This window comes from Rutidosis leptorrhynchoides, chromosome 8 (assembly GCF_046630445.1).
Source record: "Rutidosis leptorrhynchoides isolate AG116_Rl617_1_P2 chromosome 8, CSIRO_AGI_Rlap_v1, whole genome shotgun sequence".
NCBI lineage: Eukaryota > Viridiplantae > Streptophyta > Magnoliopsida > Asterales > Asteraceae > Rutidosis > Rutidosis leptorrhynchoides.
This window is the reverse complement of record NC_092340.1, coordinates 54,333,449-54,355,604: the sequence shown is the minus strand read 5'-3', so window position 1 is coordinate 54,355,604 and position 22,156 is coordinate 54,333,449. Positions and strand designations below refer to the sequence as shown.

The window sequence follows — 22,156 nt, the reverse complement described above, 5'->3', positions numbered from 1 at the left end:
TTTTACAAACCAGTTACTATATTTTAATAGATACGAATTAGGCTTTCTTTATATATTTAATTTCTAATTTTGTAAGCTACTAAATGATTAAGGGACTAAAATCGTAATTTGCATCTACATATTTGAGGTTAGACCAACAAAAATATCGTATTTGTATTTTGTAATTTAATGGATGGTTCAGGGACTGAACATGTACTTTTTCAAAAACTTGCAAGTAAATATTATAACTAGTTAAGTAAGGACTTGTTTAAAGTAACTTTAGTATATAAGGAGGTAAATTGTAATTGCGAAAATTATTTACTCATATTTGTAACTTTAATCATAGACCAGGGACTAACTTCGTAACTTGAAGTAATATCATCATCTACCTTCTTAAATTTTGACGTACAGAGTATATATCAACTTCGATTCATTTTAGTTATGGAATTAATTATTTTATTTTATTTATTACCTTTGTAAAACTTTACATATTTCAGGGACTGTTGTTGTAAAATCATAAAAATCATTCATCCTTTGTATACGGATGAACCAACAGAGAACTCAAAAATATAATTTTTGTTTTTATTCGTTCATTCCCATCTAATTTATTTATATATGAAATATTTAAAAACTCCAAATTTAATTGGTAAAACTTATTATGCTTTAGGGAATAAAAACTTAATTTATAAAATATCAAGCCATTTTCTATGTTTATGTAGAGACACAACAAAAACGTAAACAATATTATTAAGATTAACTTGTAAATGTAATACTATCTTTGTAACATTATTTTAATATAATCATTTTATTTCTCTATATGTGTCCTACAAAGACAAATAGAACGGAGCAATATTTTGGATTATATGTGATCATTTGAACTTTGTTTTAGAACTCATACTTTTTGATTTCGTCGTACAACATCTTCCTAATTTAAAATCTTAAGTTTTATGTAAACTTTAAGATACTAACAAGAATTTTCTCATAAGGTGGAGTATTACTTTAAATCTCAAAACTTTGTAATACAATTGACGATAGCGCAATAATAGTTAGTTAAGAGTCGTTTCGATTTGAAGATTAGCTTAAAATTATATGATAGGTGATTAATTATTGTTGATATTAATTTAATATTTTTACTTATTAATATTAATATTAATAATAAAATTAGAATAGAGTATACCTTCAAAGCGAAAGCAAATTGTGGCCGATGATATTTAAAGCTCCTCGTTCGTGTTTAACCTTCCTTGCCACCGGTTCTTTATACGTAGATTTTACGTCTTTTTAGTTATTGGTTTGTGATAGTGAATTCAATATTACTTAAGACTGAATAAGGTGGATATGAAGTATAGTATATATATATGTAACTCGTTGTAACCGATAAATCACGTTATAAGGAGGTGAAGAACTTGTTGATATGTGTTCGGTTAGGGTGTACATGGTGGTTTATATATATAGAACTTGTACCCATTTCCAAATAAAGTAATTGTAGAATTAGGTGCAACCACTCAACTAAGTCTTGGAGTTTGGGATAAATTTTGATAGCTTTTGGATTGTTAAATAAATCAACCACATGATGTGTTCATATTCCCATGAGTAGTTACAAAAGAAATGGAATTCCAGTTTGTAATGACCCGGACTTTTTCGATCAATTTATACTTATAAGATTAATATTTACATAAATTAAACCTTACCAACATGATAAGCAATCTAAATTGTTGAGATTTATGTTTTTGAAAAGAGTTTTACACAACGTTTGACCGTCCAATTTGACCGATGATATCACGAACTATATAACATACGATAATTATACGTATATGTATATATATGTATTTATATATATTTAACATGATCTAAGGATGTTTAACATCTCATTGGGTACTAATAACAATGAGTTATAAGTATATTTTGAAACTACTAACTTAAGTTTTCAAAACGATAACTATACGTAACGTTCTTCGACATAAATACTTATAACCTATAATACTTATACATGCATCGTATAGATATGTATTTTATCACTTTTAAAGGGCTTACATACATAAAACAATATAAGTATATTTACAAAAGATAGCTATATTTGAATCCTCGTTCCGTTTTCTCAAAGATTTCTACACGTATATCTAGGGTATATGTACCCGTATCATACGCAGCTTCTAGATGTATTTACTATTGGTATATACCAATAAAAATCTGCTCCTTAGCAGCCTTAAATGATTAAGAAACATGTGGAACCAACCATTTGTCAAGTAGCATGAATTATTTAGCAAGAAAACAAAGTTAGGTATCTTTTTTTTCCTTTATAACCTAAAAACGTTTTTATGCATGCACACCATTTCTTCACCCCATTTTCTCATACTTACACTCCCATTTCTCTCTCAAAATACTCTTAACTTCATACTTGATCATCTCCAAGCATTTTCCCCATCATTTAGCTTCAAAAACAACCCTTAATCATCATAAGAAAAACCATACAAGAACACTTCAAGAATCCTTTCAAGAACACAAGTTTACTTCCAATCTTTCATCCAATTCCATCCATCTTTTGGTTCTAGGTTCTTACTCCTCTTTTACAGCAATCTTGTCCAAGTAACTTGAGGTAGTAACTTTGTTCATAACCTTATTCGATTCATATATATATAGCTATCTTATTTTATGGTATAAAATTTTAACAACAAGAACATAGTTTGAATGTTTTCAAACTTGTTTGCAAACTAAATAGATCCTTCTAACTTAACTTTTAAAATACTTCAAGACCTGTAATATAACTTAAATATATGCTAATTTAACAAGGTATAACTTGGTTTTTCAAAGAACACCTTAAAACTGAATCTACGGTGTCGGAGTGTAACCGGGGGCTGTTTTGGGTTGGATAATTAAAAACTATTTTGAACTTTGAATTGGAGGCTTATTTTCTGGAAAATTGATATTTACTATGAATATGTTAACACATAAAAATTTCATGATTTAACTCAAAGTATAAGTATTTTTAGAAAAATAATCATTTAAGGTTGTTTACATGATGGAAAATGATCAACTCCATAAGTTTCACTAAAGTTTGACCTATGACCTGTGATTTCGAATACAAACTAAGGTATTTACAGTTCATAGTCTTAAAGAGGGACTCGATCCAAGGAAGTGGCAAGTTGAATCAACGAAAACGGAGTTGTAACGAAGAAACTATGACCAAAACGAGATCGGATATCTAAGACTAGTTTAGCTACGAAAATAATTGGAGAAAATTAAATAAATCACATCTTTTTAAAATAACATGATATTTTATATATATGTACTCATAATTTAATTTTATATGGTTCAGGATCACCCGTAAACAATACGAGAAGATTAATCATAAGATCCCATGATTGTACGCAACACGTCATTTGACAACCCCGGTACTTTATGTACGCAACACGTCATTTGACAACACCGGTGCCGTGGGTCAAGATTAATCTCGACCAATACATATACGATGGGGGTTTTTATTTATTTCATTGGGGGTTTATTAAACACCTAAAAATGAACCATTAAAATTGAATTACTAACATCGGACTGCTAACTACGGACTAAGAAATTATTAAAACTATTAAAAGTATAAAAAGTATATATATGTGACGATTGTTTAAAATAGAAATATATTGATATACTATATATGGATAGGTTCGTGATATCAATCGGAGACCAAGTCGAAATTACATATCTTCAAGACAAAAGTGAGTATATAGTCCCACTTTTAAACTCTAAGTATTTCGGGATGAGAATACATCTATTTTATGTTTTACGTTATGGACACAAGTAACTGAAAAATATATTCTACGTTGAGTTGTACCACTGGCATACTTCCCTGTAGCTTGGTAACTGTTATTTACAGCGGTATTGTAAACGCGAATCCTGTTGATAGATCTATCGGGCCTGACAACCCCAACCGGACTGGACGACCAGTATTCAACGGTTGCACAGTACTTCGTTTTGTGACTACACTTGGTACGGTGTAGTAAGATTTCATAATAAAGGGAATATGCGACGTGATTAAATGTTAAGTATGGTTACCAAGTGCTCAACCACTTAGAATATTTTTATTAAAATGTTTATATATGAAATCTTGTGGTCTATATTTATATCGCTGCCGGCATTAAACCTATATCTCACCAACTTTATGTTGACGTTTTAAACATGTCTATTCTCAGGTGATAATTAGAAGCTTCCGCTGCAACATGTTGAATTTAAACAAGATCTTGAGTATGCATATTTGTGTCAAAAATAAAACTGCATATCGGAGGATTTGTAATGTAAAATATGCTAGAAATCGTATTGTTATCATCACATGTAAAGTTTGTAAGTCTAAGATTATCGCTAAACGATAATCATCTTTTTATTGTCTAAAGCTTGTAACAAAAATAATGGTTATGGTTTGTAATGTATAATATATGCAGTTTCTCTTTTAAAAATGTCGCATATAGAGGTCAATACCTCGCAATGAAATCATACGTTATCTAACACGTTCTTATGGTTAAGGACGGGTTATGACATGTGGTATCAGAGCGGTGGTCTTAGCGAACCAGGTTTGCATTAGTGTGTCTAACCGATAAGTCGTTAGGATACATTAGTAAGTCTGGACTTTGACCGGGTCTGATTTAAAAACCATTGCTTATCATTGTTGGTTAAAATTTATATGTAAATATTATGTAGTACTAATGGGTTAGTTGTTATATGATAGATGTCGGGCTCAAAACTTGTTATCACATTCCGCGACTCCGAACCAGAATCTTCAGATGGTGTTCCAGTCATTAACCTATCCGATGACGAAAATAATATCTTTGGGGAAGACTCACAAATTCCGGATGAACCGACTATAGAGAACCCGGAAAGTGAACCCGAGGAGGAAAGTGAACCCGAGGAGGAAAGTGAACCCGAGGAGGAAAGTGAACCCGAGGAGGAAAGTGAACCCGAGGAAGAAATACAGGAAATTACAAAAGACGAGTTCGAACTAGGAAAGAAACGAAAGGCTAATGAATTAGAAAATTCAAATCCCGAGTTTAGTAAGGATGATGTGGCACCAACTCCACTAGACACTACCACCCCTATTCCCGCTATTCCTATTTGTGCTGTCCCGGCATCTAGTTCTTCAGCCCCACAGCTAAAATATAGGCAGACAGCTAGGATAAGCGTTAAGCGATTCTTTGAACCTAAACGTCCTAGAAAATAGACCAAACGATGCGCTGCCGTATTAAACCATGGGATCATATAATGTTTTGTATAATATTATTAGTGTGGTTTGCTTAATGTTCGATGTAAGATAAGCATATGTAAAATAGTGAAGTGTGAAATGCAATAATTTTCCATGGTTAAGTATTACTTAGATGGTAGTAATTGATTCTGTACTAAGCTATTAAGTATGGACATTAACGGGTAGGTACTACCCTAGATATAATTATAAAACGCTAATAAGAAGAAAAGGCTTTTATAATAATACCTGGTTCATATTATTAATAAGCTATAATGTACTGTAAATATACACTACATCTATAATATTCCATGTGAATAATTATTTTCTTTTCATTCTTATAGAAGAATATGGCGCGACTGAACCGAATGACGGAACAAGAAATCCAGGAACTCATCAATCAGCGAGTGAACGACAGAATGTTATGGGTCGAGGCTGCAAGAGGTGCTGCAGTTAACCCAAATCCTCGTGTGGGGTGCACTTACAAAACTTTTCAAGCTTGCAAGCCCTCATCATTCAGTGGAACAGAAGGACCGATCGGTTTAACCCGGTGGATAGAAAAGATGGAGACTGTGTTTAAAATAAGTGGTTGTGTTGAAAAGGACATGACCAAGTATGCATCGTGCACTTTACAAGATAGTGCACTCACGTGGTGGAAAAATTATGTGAAGGCTGTAGGAGGAGATGTAGCTTATGATACTCCTTGGGAAGAATTCAAAACAATGTTAATCAACGAGTATTGTCCAAGGAACGAGGTTAGGAAGTTGGAAGATGAATTACGAAGCCTGAAGGTTGTTGGTACTGAAATCACCAACTACAATCAGCGATTCATGGAATTAGTTTTGCTATGTCCTGAATTGGTTCCAACCGAAGAACGGAAGATTGAAATGTACAAAGATGGTTTGCCCAAAAAGGTCAAGGCAAACGTTACAGCATCGAAACCTAAGACAATTCATGAAGCTATAACCATGGCAAACGAGCTAATGGATCAGGTCATCATGGATAAGAAAGCATCCAATACTGATGTGAAGGTATCAGGTAACAAAAGAAAGTGGAATGGAAATTATGATCGAGGTAACCAACAACAATCTTTTAAGAAACAAGAAATCACGCAAGGTGCGGGTAGTGGTTTAAGCTTTGGTTATAAAGGACAAAATCCTTTATGCAACCGATGCCACAAACATCACTCTGGTTACTGTAATGTGGTATGCAACAAATGTAATCGAAAGGGTCATCTTGCTGAAGATTGTAGGGCTCTCGTTATAAATACAAATGGTACCAAGACTCCTGCCACCAATGCAAATAGAACTGCTTTGGCTACCATTACTTGTTATGGGTGTGGAAAACAAGGTCACTATAAGAGCCAGTGCCCGAATCCAGAGAAAAATATCGGACCTGCACGAGGGAGAGCATTTGTTATTAATGCTAGAGAGGCGTGTGAAGACCCGGAGCTTGTTACGGGTACGTTTACCATTAATAACTTATCCGCATCTATTATATTTGATACTGGTGCCGATAGAAGTTACGTGAGTAGAGGCTTTTACGCTAAATTGAATTGTTCATCATTACCTCTAGATGCTAAGTACATGATTGAGTTAGCTAATGGTAAACTAATTAAAGCCGATAAAATTTGCCGTGATTGTAAAATAAATTTAGCCGGAGAAACATTTAAAATTGACTTAATACCCGTAGAATTAGGAAGTTTTGATGTAATAGTCGGCATGGACTGGATGTCCAAAGTAGGAGCTGAAGTTGTGTGTGCCAAGAAGGCAATTCGCATTCCTTGTAAGGATAGAATGCCGGTGATGATTTATGGAGAGAAGGGTAACTCAAAGCTAAAACTCATTAGTTATTTGAAAGCTCAAAAGTGCTTGAAGAAAGGGTGCTATGCTATCTTAGCACATGTTAATAAAGTCGAAAAGAAAGAAAAAGAGAAGTGCATTAATGACGTGCCTGTGGCAAGAGATTTTCCTGAAGTATTTCCGGAAGAGTTGCCGGGATTACCTCCATTTAGATCTGTAGAATTTCAAATAGATCTTGTACCAGGAGCTGCACCGGTTGCCCGTGCTCCATATAGACTTGCACCGTCCGAGTTAAAAGAACTTCAGAGTCAGTTAAAAGAATTACTGGATCGTGGATTCATACGACCAAGTACTTCACCGTGGGGAGCTCCAATTTTATTCGTCAAGAAGAAAGACGAATATTTCCGAATGTGTATAGATTATCGTGAATTAAATAAGTTAACTATCAAGAATCGGTATCCACTACCGAGAATTGACGACTTATTTGATCAACTCCAAGGATCATGTGTGTACTCGAAAATTGACCTAAGATCGGGCTATCATCAATTACGTGTCAAAGAAGAAGATATACCGAAAACTGCTTTTCGGACACGCTACGGTCATTACGAATTTTTGGTTATGCCGTTTGGATTGACGAATGCGCCAGCTGTATTCATGGACCTCATGAATCGAGTTTGTAGTCCATATTTAGATAAGTTTGTTATCGTTTTCATTGATGATATTCTTATCTATTCCAAGAGTGAGCAAGAGCATGAGCAGCATGTAAGGTTGATATTAGAGTTGTTAAGAAAAGAACAGCTATATGCTAAATTTTCTAAATGTGCTTTCTGGTTGAAAGAAGTGCAATTTCTTGGCCACGTTGTTAGTAGCAAAGGAATTCAGGTTGATCCAGCAAAAATTGAAGCCATTGAAAAATGGGAGACTCCTAAGACACCAACGCAGATACGCCAATTTTTGGGTTTAGCCGGTTATTATAGAAGGTTTATTCAAGATTTTTCCCGAATAGCTAAGCCGTTGACAGCATTAACGCAAAAAGGGAAGAAATACGAATGGACCTCGGAGCAGGAGAACGCATTTCAATTACTGAAGAAGAAGTTAACTACGGCGCCTATTTTATCGTTACCTGAAGGGAACGATGATTTTGAAATATATTGTGACGCTTCGCGACAAGGTTTTGGTTGTGTTCTTATGCAACGAAAGAAAGTTATTGCATACGCATCTCGACAATTGAAGATTCACGAGCGGAATTATACGACGCATGATCTAGAACTGGGAGCAGTCGTGTTTGCGTTAAAGATATGGAGACACTACTTATATGGGGTTAGATGCACTGTGTTTACTGATCATAAAAGTCTTCAACATATTTTTGATCAGAAACAGCTGAACATGAGGCAACGTAGGTGGGTCGAGTTAATAAACGACTATGATTGTGAAATTCGTTATCATCCCGGGAAAGCGAATGTGGTGGCTGACGCACTAAGCAGAAAGGAACGAGAACCAATTCGAGTACGAGCGATGAACATAAAAATTCGCATGAATCTCAACTCACAAATCAAAGAAGTTCAACGAGAAGCACTTACTAAAGAAAATATAGGAAATGAAATAATGAAGAAGTATGAGAAGCAACTCGTTATGCGGGAAGATGGAATTCGATATTTTGCAAATCGTATTTGGGTACCGAAGTTGGGTGGATTAAGGAAGTTGATATTGAACGAGGCACATAAGACAAGATATTCGATACATCCTGGAGTTGGAAAGATGTACCAAGATCTTAAGACGCATTATTGGTGGCCTAATTTGAAGACAGACGTTGCAACATATGTTGGGGAGTGTTTAACTTGTTCCAAAGTCAAAGCAGAACACCAAAAGCCGTCAGGATTACTTCAACAACCAGAAATCCCAGAATGGAAATGGGACGGTATTACCATGGATTTCATCACGAAGTTACCAAAGACTGCCTGGGGATACGACACCATTTGGGTGATTGTTGATCGTCTTACCAAATGTGCCCATTTCTTGCCTATAAAGGAAACGGATAGAATGGAGAAACTATTACGATTGTATATAAAGGAAATTGTTTCAAGGCATGGAATACCTATTTCCATTATATCTGATCGTGATAGTAGATTTACCTCAAAGTTCTGGCAATCACTACAGGAGGCACTAGGAACTCGTTTGGATATGAGTACCGCATATCATCCGCAAACGGACGGGCAGAGTGAAAGAACAATTCAGACTCTTGAAGACATGCTCAGGGCATGTGTGATCGATTTTGGAAACGGATGGGATAAGTATCTACCATTAGCAGAATTCTCGTATAATAATAGTTATCATGCGAGCATTAAAGCTGCACCATTCGAAGCATTGTACGGAAGGAAGTGTAGATCTCCTATCTGTTGGAATGATAAATCAAAGAGAGATTGAAAACAGCCCGTAGTCGCCAAAAGAGCTACGCCGATGTCCGAAGGAAACCATTAGAGTTTAAGATCGGTGACATGGTTATGCTAAAGGTGTCACCTTGGAAAGGTGTAATACGTTTCGGTAAAAGAGGTAAACTGAACCCAAGATATGTAGGCCCGTTCAAGATCATCGAACGCATTGGACCGGTAGCTTATCGACTCGAGTTACCGCAACAACTCGCCGAAGTACATAATACATTTCACGTCTCGAACCTTAAGAAGTGTCTTGCAAAGGAAGACCTCACCATTCCTCTTGAAGAAATTCAAGTTGACGAGAAACTACAATTCATAGAAAAACCAATCGAGATCATGGATCGTGAAGTTAAACGGCTCAAGCAGAGCAACATACCGATCGTTAAAGTTCGTTGGAATGCACGAAGAGGTCCTGAGTTTACTTGGGAGCGAGAGGATCAAATGAAACAAAAATACCCGCATTTGTTTCCCGATGACGCAAAATAGGTACGATTTTAAAATTTCGGGACTAAATTTATTTAACGGGTAGGTACTGTAATGACCCGGACTTTTTCGATCAATTTATACTTATAAGATTAATATTTACATAAATTAAACCTTACCAACATGATAAGCAATCTAAATTGTTGAGATTTATGTTTTTGAAAAGAGTTTTACACAACGTTTGACCGTCCAATTTGACCGATGATATCACGAACTATATAACATACGATAATTATACGTATATGTATATATATGTATTTATATATATTTAACATGATCTAAGGATGTTTAACATCTCATTGGGTACTAATAACAATGAGTTATAAGTATATTTTGAAACTACTAACTTAAGTTTTCAAAACGATAACTATACGTAACGTTCTTCGACATAAATACTTATAACCTATAATACTTATACATGCATCGTATAGATATGTATTTTATCACTTTTAAAGGGCTTACATACATAAAACAATATAAGTATATTTACAAAAGATAGCTATATTTGAATCCTCGTTCCGTTTTCTCAAAGATTTCTACACGTATATCTAGGGTATATGTACCCGTATCATACGCAGCTTCTAGATGTATTTACTATTGGTATATACCAATAAAAATCTGCTCCTTAGCAGCCTTAAATGATTAAGAAACATGTGGAACCAACCATTTGTCAAGTAGCATGAATTATTTAGCAAGAAAACAAAGTTAGGTATCTTTTTTTTCCTTTATAACCTAAAAACGTTTTTATGCATGCACACCATTTCTTCACCCCATTTTCTCATACTTACACTCCCATTTCTCTCTCAAAATACTCTTAACTTCATACTTGATCATCTCCAAGCATTTTCCCCATCATTTAGCTTCAAAAACAACCCTTAATCATCATAAGAAAAACCATACAAGAACACTTCAAGAATCCTTTCAAGAACACAAGTTTACTTCCAATCTTTCATCCAATTCCATCCATCTTTTGGTTCTAGGTTCTTACTCCTCTTTTACAGCAATCTTGTCCAAGTAACTTGAGGTAGTAACTTTGTTCATAACCTTATTCGATTCATATATATATAGCTATCTTATTTTATGGTATAAAATTTTAACAACAAGAACATAGTTTGAATGTTTTCAAACTTGTTTACAAACTAAATAGATCCTTCTAACTTAACTTTTAAAATACTTCAAGACCTGTAATATAACTTAAATATATGCTAATTTAACAAGGTATAACTTGGTTTTTCAAAGAACACCTTAAAACTGAATCTACGGTGTCGGAGTGTAACCGGGGGCTGTTTTGGGTTGGATAATTAAAAACTATTTTGAACTTTGAATTGGAGGCTTATTTTCTGGAAAATTGATATTTACTATGAATATGTTAACACATAAAAATTTCATGATTTAACTCAAAGTATAAGTATTTTTAGAAAAATAATCATTTAAGGTTGTTTACATGATGGAAAATGATCAACTCCATAAGTTTCACTAAAGTTTGACCTATGACCTGTGATTTCGAATACAAACTAAGGTATTTACAGTTCATAGTCTTAAAGAGGGACTCGATCCAAGGAAGTGGCAAGTTGAATCAACGAAAACGGAGTTGTAACGAAGAAACTATGACCAAAACGAGATCGGATATCTAAGACTAGTTTAGCTACGAAAATAATTGGAGAAAATTAAATAAATCACATCTTTTTAAAATAACATGATATTTTATATATATGTACTCATAATTTAATTTTATATGGTTCAGGATCACCCGTAAACAATACGAGAAGATTAATCATAAGATCCCATGATTGTACGCAACACGTCATTTGACAACCCCGGTACTTTATGTACGCAACACGTCATTTGACAACACCGGTGCCGTGGGTCAAGATTAATCTCGACCAATACATATACGATGGGGGTTTTTATTTATTTCATTGGGGGTTTATTAAACACCTAAAAATGAACCATTAAAATTGAATTACTAACATCGGACTGCTAACTACGGACTAAGAAATTATTAAAACTATTAAAAGTATAAAAAGTATATATATGTGACGATTGTTTAAAATAGAAATATATTGATAAACTATATATGGATAGGTTCGTGATATCAATCGGAGACCAAGTCGAAATTACATATCTTCAAGACAAAAGTGAGTATATAGTCCCACTTTTAAACTCTAAGTATTTCGGGATGAGAATACATGTATTTTATGTTTTACGTTATGGACACAAGTAACTGAAAAATATATTCTACGTTGAGTTGTACCACTGGCATACTTCCCTGTAGCTTGGTAACTGTTATTTACAGCGGTATTGTAAACGCGAATCCTGTTGATAGATCTATCGGGCCTGACAACCCCAACCGGACTGGACGACCAGTATTCAACGGTTGCACAGTACTTCGTTTTGTGACTACACTTGGTACGGTGTAGTAAGATTTCATAATAAAGGGAATATGCGACGTGATTAAATGTTAAGTATGGTTACCAAGTGCTCAACCACTTAGAATATTTTTATTAAAATGTTTATATATGAAATCTTGTGGTCTATATTTATATCGCTGCCGGCATTAAACCTATATCTCACCAACTTTATGTTGACGTTTTAAACATGTCTATTCTCAGGTGATAATTAGAAGCTTCCGCTGCAACATGTTGAATTTAAACAAGATTTTGAGTATGCATATTTGTGTCAAAAATAAAACTGCATATCGGAGGATTTGTAATGTAAAATATGCTAGAAATCGTATTGTTATCATCACATGTAAAGTTTGTAAGTCTAAGATTATCGCTAAACGATAATCATCTTTTTATTGTCTAAAGCTTGTAACAAAAATAATGGTTATGGTTTGTAATGTATAATATATGCAGTTTCTCTTTTAAAAATGTCGCATATAGAGGTCAATACCTCGCAATGAAATCATACGTTATCTAACACGTTCTTATGGTTAAGGACGGGTTATGACACAGTTGTACTAGTTGAGCTTAACTTATTTGACTACATCACTTTATTTTATTTTATTTAATTTACTTTTAAACAACTTCATACATAATTTGACTTTATATTCTCAATTATTTTGTTCAAAGTAGTTTAATATAAATCACAATTTATATTTTATGTTTATATTTATATAATAGGATATAAATAATCACGGTTGTATACGTATCACGAAAATTGTGTTGATATAATTAGAATCACTCAATTCACATTTATTTGTAATTTATGTATGTTACCTTCTTTTTGAAATTAACCAATTGAAATCTCTTAAATTGTAAGGATGTTTCCTATACAGTAGTAATACGTTTTACAAAGATAAAGTCTCACTAAATTGTTGGTGAAGCATTTTTGAGAGGACCACCTAAGTTTACAAGAGTTAATTACCAATATAATATAAATATTTTACACTACTACTCATGACTCGTGAAATGAGATATAAAAAAAAATTGGTTGTTTAGTGGATTTGGTATTCAAGTTCTCTTTTGTGAGTTGTAAAGTAAAAGGAGATACATATATTAACAAAATGGCCGACAAGCTGGAAGTTGTCAACATTCTTTCCTATCCTTTTATTTTAAATTCCAAGCTTAATTTAAGATAAGTATTAATATACTAAAGCAATAGTAGTAACTAGAATATGTGATGGTAGAGTTGAAATACATATGTTCTGTTTTCAGTCTCTTTAAACTTATGTAATTTAATTTGGAATAATTATAATATATTCTACTTGAAATGATTTCGTTATTTAAGGTGGTGACCAATATTGTGATAAGGGAGTTTGATCCTAAGAGTAACTTTAAACTTATAATATGCAAAAATTTGTCCGAAAGATTATACAGAAAGAGAAACGAGAAAATAACGTTACGCGATTTATGAAATGCGAGAAGAATAATAATTCATGAAATAAAACATAGGAATATTTTACTAACTCATACGACATTGGAATATTGTATTAAAATAATTCGGATTTGGAATCACGAATATATAATCGCTGGTTTGGAAACCAAGACGATTCATCGAAAATAAACGTTATATGTAGGAACATACTAACACAGTATCACACATTTTCATTCAATAAATAATATTGGAATATTATTTAAATTATTTAGAATGTAATAAATCATATAGAAATGACATGGCAAAGCTATCAGTTAACGAAAGTTAAATATTTAATAGAAAAAAAATAACGGAAAAATTAGGGTCATGACAGTACCTGCCTGTTAAAGAAATTTCGTCCCAAAATTTAAGAAGGTGTAGGGGTTGACTCGTCATTTGGGAACAAATGCGGGTATTTCTGCTTCATCTGATCTTCACGTTCCCAAGTGAACTCGGGTCCGCGTCTAGCATTCCATCTAACTCGGACAATAGGAATTCTGCTCTGTTTAAGAGTCTTAACCTCTCGGTCCATGATTTCAATAGGCTCCTCAATAAAATGCAATTGCTTATCAACTTGAAGTTCCTCCAGAGGAATAGTCTGATCGGCCTCGGCCAAACACTTCTTTAAATTCGATATATGGAAAACATCGTGAACAGCACTGAGCTCTTGTGGCAATCTCAAGCGATAAGCCACTGGTCCAACTCTTTCAATGATCTCAAATGGTCCCACGAAACGAGGACTCAACTTTCCCCTTTTACCAAAACGGATCACACCCTTCCAAGGCGAAACCTTTAACATAACACGATCACCAACTTGAAATTCAACATCTTTCCTTCCCTTATCGGCATAACTCTTTTGCCGACTTCTAGCGGTTCTCAATCTTTCTTTAATCTGCACAATCTTCTCAGTAGTCTCGTGAATAATTTCTGGACCTGTGAGTTGAGCATCCCCAACCTCATTCCAACAAATAGGAGACCTACACTTCCTACCATACAAAGCTTCAAACGGTCCGGCTTTAATACTTGCATGATAACTGTTGTTATAAGAAAACTCAGCCAGCGGCAAATATTTATCCCACCCATTTCCAAATTCAATAACACACGCCCGCAACATATCTTCTAACGTTTGAATGGTCCTTTCACTTTGACCATCCGTTTGAGGATGATAAGCGGTGCTCATATCCAATCTAGTACCCAAGGTTTCCTGTAAAGATCGCCAAAACCTTGATACAAATCGACTGTCTCGGTCGGAGATAATGGATACAGGAACACCATGCCTACAAACAATCTCCTTCAAATACAAACGAGTGAGTTTCTCCATCGAATCTGTTTCCCTAATCGGCAAAAAGTGAGCCGACTTAGTAAGTCGATCTACAATTACCCAAATGGCATCATAGCCACCCGAAACTCTTGGTAACTTTGTAATAAAATCCATAGTAATACCTTCCCACTTCCACTCGGGAATTTCAGGTTGCACCAAAAGTCCAGACGGCTTTTGATGTTCAGCTTTGACCTTAGCACAGGTCAAACACTTAGCCACATACTTGGCCACATCACCTTTTAAATTATGCCACCAATACAGCTCCTTAAGATCCTGGTACATCTTTCCTGAACCAGGATGAATAGAGTACCTAGTCTTATGAGCCTCATCTAACACAAGTTGTCGGAGACCTCCAAATTTTGGAACCCAAAGACGTCCCGCAAAGTACCTAGTACCATCAGCTCGTACCTCAAACTTCTTAGCCACGCTTTTTATATTCTCCTTCACGAAATTCTCCTCCTTTAAGGCTTCTTGTTGTGCCTCAAGAATCTGCCTAGCGAGGTTAGTTCGGATTGTCATATTCAAGGCCCTAAACCTGCGAGGTTCAGCCCTCTCTTTACGACTTAATGCATCGGCAACAACATTGGCTTTACCCGGATGATATAAGAGCTCGCAATTATAATCGTTTAACGTCTCAATCCACCTTCGTTGTCTCATGTTCAAATGTTTCTGATCGAGGATATGTTGAAGACTTTTGTGATCTGTGTACACTGTACTCTTAACCCCATACAAATAATGTCTCCAAATCTTAAGCGCAAAAACAACGGCCCCCAACTCTAAATCATGAGTTATGTAGTTCTGCTCGTGAATCTTCAACTGACGTGACGCGTACGCAATAACTTTCTTTCGTTGCATCAAAACACAACCAAAGCCCTGTCGCGATGCATCACAATAAACAACAAAGTCATCATTACCCTCCGGTAGTGACAATATCGGAGCGGTAGTCAACTTCTTCTTCAAAATCTGAAAAGCATTCTCCTGTTCATCCTTCCACTCATACTTCTTCCCCTTGTGCGTTAAAGCAGTTAGAGGTTTCGCTATACGAGAGAAATCTTGAATGAATCTTCTATAGTAGCCTGCCAACCCTAGAAACTGACGAATCCGTGTAGGAGTCTTCGGAATTTCCCACTTCTCAATTGCCTCAATCTTGGCAGGATCAACTTGTATTCCATGTTTACTAACAACATGTCCAAGGAATTGAACTTCTCTTAACCAGAAATCACACTTAGAGAATTTAGCGTACAACTTTTCTTTCCTCAACAAATCAAGTACCAACTTCAAATGTTCTTCGTGTTCTTCATCACTCTTGGAATAAATAAGAATGTCGTCGATGAAAACAATAACGAATTTATCCAGATAGGGTCTACACACACGGTTCATGAGGTCCATGAACACAGCAGGTGCATTTGTCAATCCGAACGGCATAACAAGGAATTCGTAGTGACCATAACGGGTGCGAAAAGCGGTTTTCGGAATATCAGATTCTTTAACACGCAGTTGATGATAACCGGAACGAAGATCGATCTTAGAATAAACAGACGAACCTTGAAGCTGATCGAACAGATCATCAATTCTAGGAAGAGGGTAACGGTTTTTAATAGTAAGCTTGTTCAATTCACGATAATCAATACACAAACGAAACGAACCATCTTTCTTTTTGACGAACAGAACAGGAGCTCCCCACGGGGAAGAGCTGGGACGAATGAAACCTTTCTCTAATAAATCTTGAAGTTGACTTGCAAGTTCTTGGAGTTCGGATGGAGCAAGTCTATAAGGCGCACGGGCTACAGGAGCAGCACCCGGTGCTAGATCAATTTGAAACTCGACCGCTCGGTGCGGTGGAAGTCCGGGTAAATCTTCAGGAAATACTTCGGGAAAGTCACGGACGATTGCTACGTCACTCAACTGTCTTTCTTTTGGATCGGGTTTTCTTACGTGAGCAAGAATAGCATGACACCCTTTCCTGAGATACTTCTGAACTTTCAAACAGCTAATGAGGTTCAACTGCTTGCACTTCCTATCACCATAGATCATTAACGGTTCTCCATCTACTTGAAGAATACGAATAGCCTTCTCATAGCAAACGATCTCAGCTCGATTCTTGGATAGCCAATCTATACCAATGATTACATCAAAACTTCCTAACTCAATAGGTATCAAGTCTAAATCAAAACTTCTATCACCCAAAGTTATACTACAATTACGATACACTTTTTCAGCCTTAAGTAATTTACCATTAGCTACCTCTACAGTATACTTTCCGTCTAAGGTCGATAATGGAGTGATGATTTTAGGACTTAGTTTGCTAGACACGAAACATGAATCCGCACCAGAATCGAATAGAACATGAAGCAGTAAATTATTGACTGAAAACGTACCAGTAACCAACTCAGGATCCTCTTCCGCATCTTTGACATTAATGTTGAACGCTCTACCACGCGCATTCCCACCATTTTTATTCTTATCCGGGCACGAATCGATAAAATGTCCTGGTTTTCCGCACCCATAACAAACCCTCGGTGCAACAACTTTATCCTTCCCATTAATAGGTTCCTTTGCAGCAGTATTAGAAATAGAGCTCTTACAATCTTGAGCTATGTGTCCCTGTTTGTTACACTTGGAACACACAGCTGTACAGAACCCAGTATGGTTCTTGTAGCATCTTGGGCACCTTTGACGCTGATTACCCTGCTTAGAACCCGATTTATTATGATTCTTGTGCTGATTGTGATTTGAGTTGCGGTTACTTTCCCATTTCCGCTTCCCGCTCTCATCTTTCTTAGCAACCTCATTGCCAGTTTCTCCAGATGAAATCTTCTTTGCCTTACGCAAAATCTTGTCGTTCAGCTTGTGTGCCATAGCTATGGCAGCTTCAATAGTTTGAGGTTCACTGGATTCAACCCCAACTTCAATCAAGTCAGACAATCCTTCAATATAAGCCTCGATCTTGAGGTCTTCGGTAGGAAAAACATTTGGACACAAAAGAGTCAATTCAAAGAACCGCTGGTCATAAGCATCAATATCATTTCCCTTCATTTTTAGATTTTTCAGCTCAGTCTCTAGTTTCTTAAGTTCACCTCTTGGACAGTAGCGGGTGATCATTCTTTGCTTGAAAGCTTCCCAACTAAGGCCATATGCCACATCATTCCCAATAGCACTAACATGATTATTCCACCAGGTCAATGCACTATTTTTCAAAGTGCAACTGGCGAAGTTCACCTTATCCTCTTCTCGGACCCTGCTAGCTCGGAATATAGATTCCAACTTCTCAAACCAACGTGAAAGACCAACTGGTCCTTCAGTACCACAAAACTCTTGAGGTTTACTCCCCATGAAGGTCTTGTGAGAACAACCATCATGGTTCCCATTTCCATTCCCATTATTGCCATTGTTGTTGATATTATTCTGAAGAGTTGTGGCCATAGCAGCAGTGGCAGCAGCGATACCCTCTACTAACAATCGCTGAAAGCGAGCTTCGGTAGATTCACGAGGAGGCATGATCTTAGCACGAGAATAAAGAAAGATAAGATAAGAAGAAATCACGGTTAGTTACGTAAATCACATGCATATATATAGTAGAAATAACATTAAAATCTAACTTATAATAAATCAGATAATGTTCATTTAACGCATAATAATGCTATAATCATAAAAAGGTCAGGCTGTAGACTAGACTCTAATGCACCCTATTGACCCAGGGTTGACCACATTACGACCACCTAGTTTCCTACAACCAAAGCTCTGATACCAAATGAAACGCCCCGTCATAATAATCCATGACGACCAACGTTTACTCGGTCCCATAACCTTGATCGAAAACTCTATATGAATATTTTAAACAACCATTGCATTCATTTATTTAAATGGATTACCCAAAAAGGAAATCCAACATTTTAAAAGTTTTAAAGACAACCAAAGGAAATAAATGTTGGCTCAAACGTCAACCAACAACCATAATAACCGAATGTATGAAAACAGAATGCAATATTATACATGTTTAAACAAAAATCTGCGACACAATATGCAGACTCTCTAGCCAGTGGAAGCAAATAATCAATCATCACCTGAGAATAAAACATGCGAGTAAAAGTCAACAAAAATGTTGAGTGAATTATAGGTTTAGTATAACAACAGTATAAAATTAGACCACAAGATTTAATGTTGAGAAACGTCTTAAAAATATTATTACATCTTCCGTGAGCACTTGGTAACTTAACTTGTCTCATTTTATTTACCCTTGCAATATATAATATACACAGAAACATGTGTATCTTCTAACGAAGTACTAAACATTCCGTTAAAAACTAGCGCGACTAGCACAGAATGGGGCGGCCAGGCCCGATAGATCTATCCATAGGATTCGCGTTTACCAGCAAGAACCAGTAATTAAAAGTTACCAAATTAGGGAATATTTGTGTTTCAACTCACAATGAATAATTTACCATGATTTGCCACTTGTGTCTAATAGGTAAAACAAAAAGCATGTATTCTCATCCCAAAAGATTTAAAATAGTAGAAAAAGGTGGGACTATAACTCACCTTAGATAGCACAGTAGATAACTTAAACCAAAGATCTGTAAGAATGTTCCGAAGCGTTTAACCTAGAGTAATAAGGTTGGTCAATGGTCATACAACACCTTTATAAAGTATTTTCATATTCTATATATATTTGTATAGTCTAGTTCTATTCTTTAAAAGTTGTATTTGGGAAGTAAACAGTGATTATGAAATTCTTTTACTTTAGTATTTTAACACTATTTATACTCTAGGAGCTAAAAATATAATTTTTAATAAATCAAACATTTGAATTTGTAAATCTCGTGAATTAGTTGCTCTATTCAATTATTAATTTTACAAACCAGTTACTATATTTTAATAGATACGAATTAGGCTTTCTTTATATATTTAATTTCTAATTTTGTAAGCTACTAAATGATTAAGGGACTAAAATCGTAATTTGCATCTACATATTTGAGGTTAGACCAACAAAAATATCGTATTTGTATTTTGTAATTTAATGGATGGTTCAGGGACTGAACATGTACTTTTTCAAAAACTTGCAAGTAAATATTATAACTAGTTAAGTAAGGACTTGTTTAAAGTAACTTTAGTATATAAGGAGGTAAATTGTAATTGCGAAAATTATTTACTCATATTTGTAACTTTAATCATAGACCAGGGACTAACTTCGTAACTTGAAGTAATATCATCATCTACCTTCTTAAATTTTGACGTACAGAGTATATATCAACTTCGATTCATTTTAGTTATGGAATTAATTATTTTATTTTATTTATTACCTTTGTAAAACTTTACATATTTCAGGGACTGTTGTTGTAAAATCATAAAAATCATTCATCCTTTGTATACGGATGAACCAACAGAGAACTCAAAAATATAATTTTTGTTTTTATTCGTTCATTCCCATCTAATTTATTTATATATGAAATATTTAAAAACTCCAAATTTAATTGGTAAAACTTATTATGCTTTAGGGAATAAAAACTTAATTTATAAAATATCAAGCCATTTTCTATGTTTATGTAGAGACACAACAAAAACGTAAACAATATTATTAAGATTAACTTGTAAATGTAATACTATCTTTGTAACATTATTTTAATATAATCATTTTATTTCTCTATATGTGTCCTACAAAGACAAATAGAACGGAGCAATATTTTGGATTATATGTGATCATTTGAACTTTGTTTTAGAACTCATACTTTTTGATTTCGTCGTACAACATCTTCCTAATTTAAAATCTTAAGTTTTATGTAAACTTTAAGATACTAACAAGAATTTTCTCATAAGGTGGAGTATTACTTTAAATCTCAAAACTTTGTAATACAATTGACGATAGCGCAATAATAGTTAGTTAAGAGTCGTTTCGATTTGAAGATTAGCTTAAAATTATATGATAGGTGATTAATTATTGTTGATATTAATTTAATATTTTTACTTATTAATATTAATATTAATAATAAAATTAGAATAGAGTATACCTTCAAAGCGAAAGCAAATTGTGGCCGATGATATTTAAAGCTCCTCGTTCGTGTTTAACCTTCCTTGCCACCGGTTCTTTATACGTAGATTTTACGTCTTTTTAGTTATTGGTTTGTGATAGTGAATTCAATATTACTTAAGACTGAATAAGGTGGATATGAAGTATAGTATATATATATGTAACTCGTTGTAACTGATAAATCACGTTATAAGGAGGTGAAGAACTTGTTGATATGTGTTCGGTTAGGGTGTACATGGTGGTTTATATATATAGAACTTGTACCCATTTCCAAATAAAGTAATTGTAGAATTAGGTGCAACCACTCAACTAAGTCTTGGAGTTTGGGATAAATTTTGATAGCTTTTGGATTGTTAAATAAATCAACCACATGATGTGTTCATATTCCCATGAGTAGTTACAAAAGAAATGGAATTCCAGTTGTACTAGTTGAGCTTAACTTATTTGACTACATCACTTTATTTTATTTTATTTAATTTACTTTTAAACAACTTCATACATAATTTGACTTTATATTCTCAATTATTTTGTTCAAAGTAGTTTAATATAAATCACAATTTATATTTTATGTTTATGTTTATATAATAGGATATAAATAATCACGGTTGTATACGTATCACGAAAATTGTGTTGATATAATTAGAATCACTCAATTCACATTTATTTGTAATTTATGTATGTTACCTTCTTTTTGAAATTAACCAATTGAAATCTCTTAAATTGTAAGGATGTTTCCTATACAGTAGTAATACGTTTTACAAAGATAAAGTCTCACTAAATTGTTGGTGAAGCATTTTTGAGAGGACCACCTAAGTTTACAAGAGTTAATTACCAATATAATATAAATATTTTACACTACTACTCATGACTCGTGAAATGAGATATAAAAAAAAAATTGGTTGTTTAGTGGATTTGGTATTCAAGTTCTCTTTTGTGAGTTGTAAAGTAAAAGGAGATACATATATTAACAAAATGGCCGACAAGCTGGAAGTTGTCAACATTCTTTCCTATCCTTTTATTTTAAATTCCAAGCTTAAT

At 34.4% G+C, this 22,156-nt stretch overlaps 1 protein-coding gene across 1 annotated transcript; it reads right to left on the bottom strand.

The window, feature by feature from the left end:
* Positions 1-13,166: 13,166 nt before the first annotated feature.
* On the bottom strand, positions 13,167-18,591 carry LOC139863415 (uncharacterized). The gene is made up of 2 exons (XM_071852053.1): positions 16,803-18,591; positions 13,167-13,186 (listed from the first exon to the last, which is right to left on the bottom strand). The coding sequence occupies exons 1-2, from the start codon at positions 18,589-18,591 to the stop codon at positions 13,167-13,169; spliced, it is 1,809 nt and encodes a 602-aa protein (XP_071708154.1).
* Between the last annotated feature and the right edge of the window lie 3,565 nt (positions 18,592-22,156).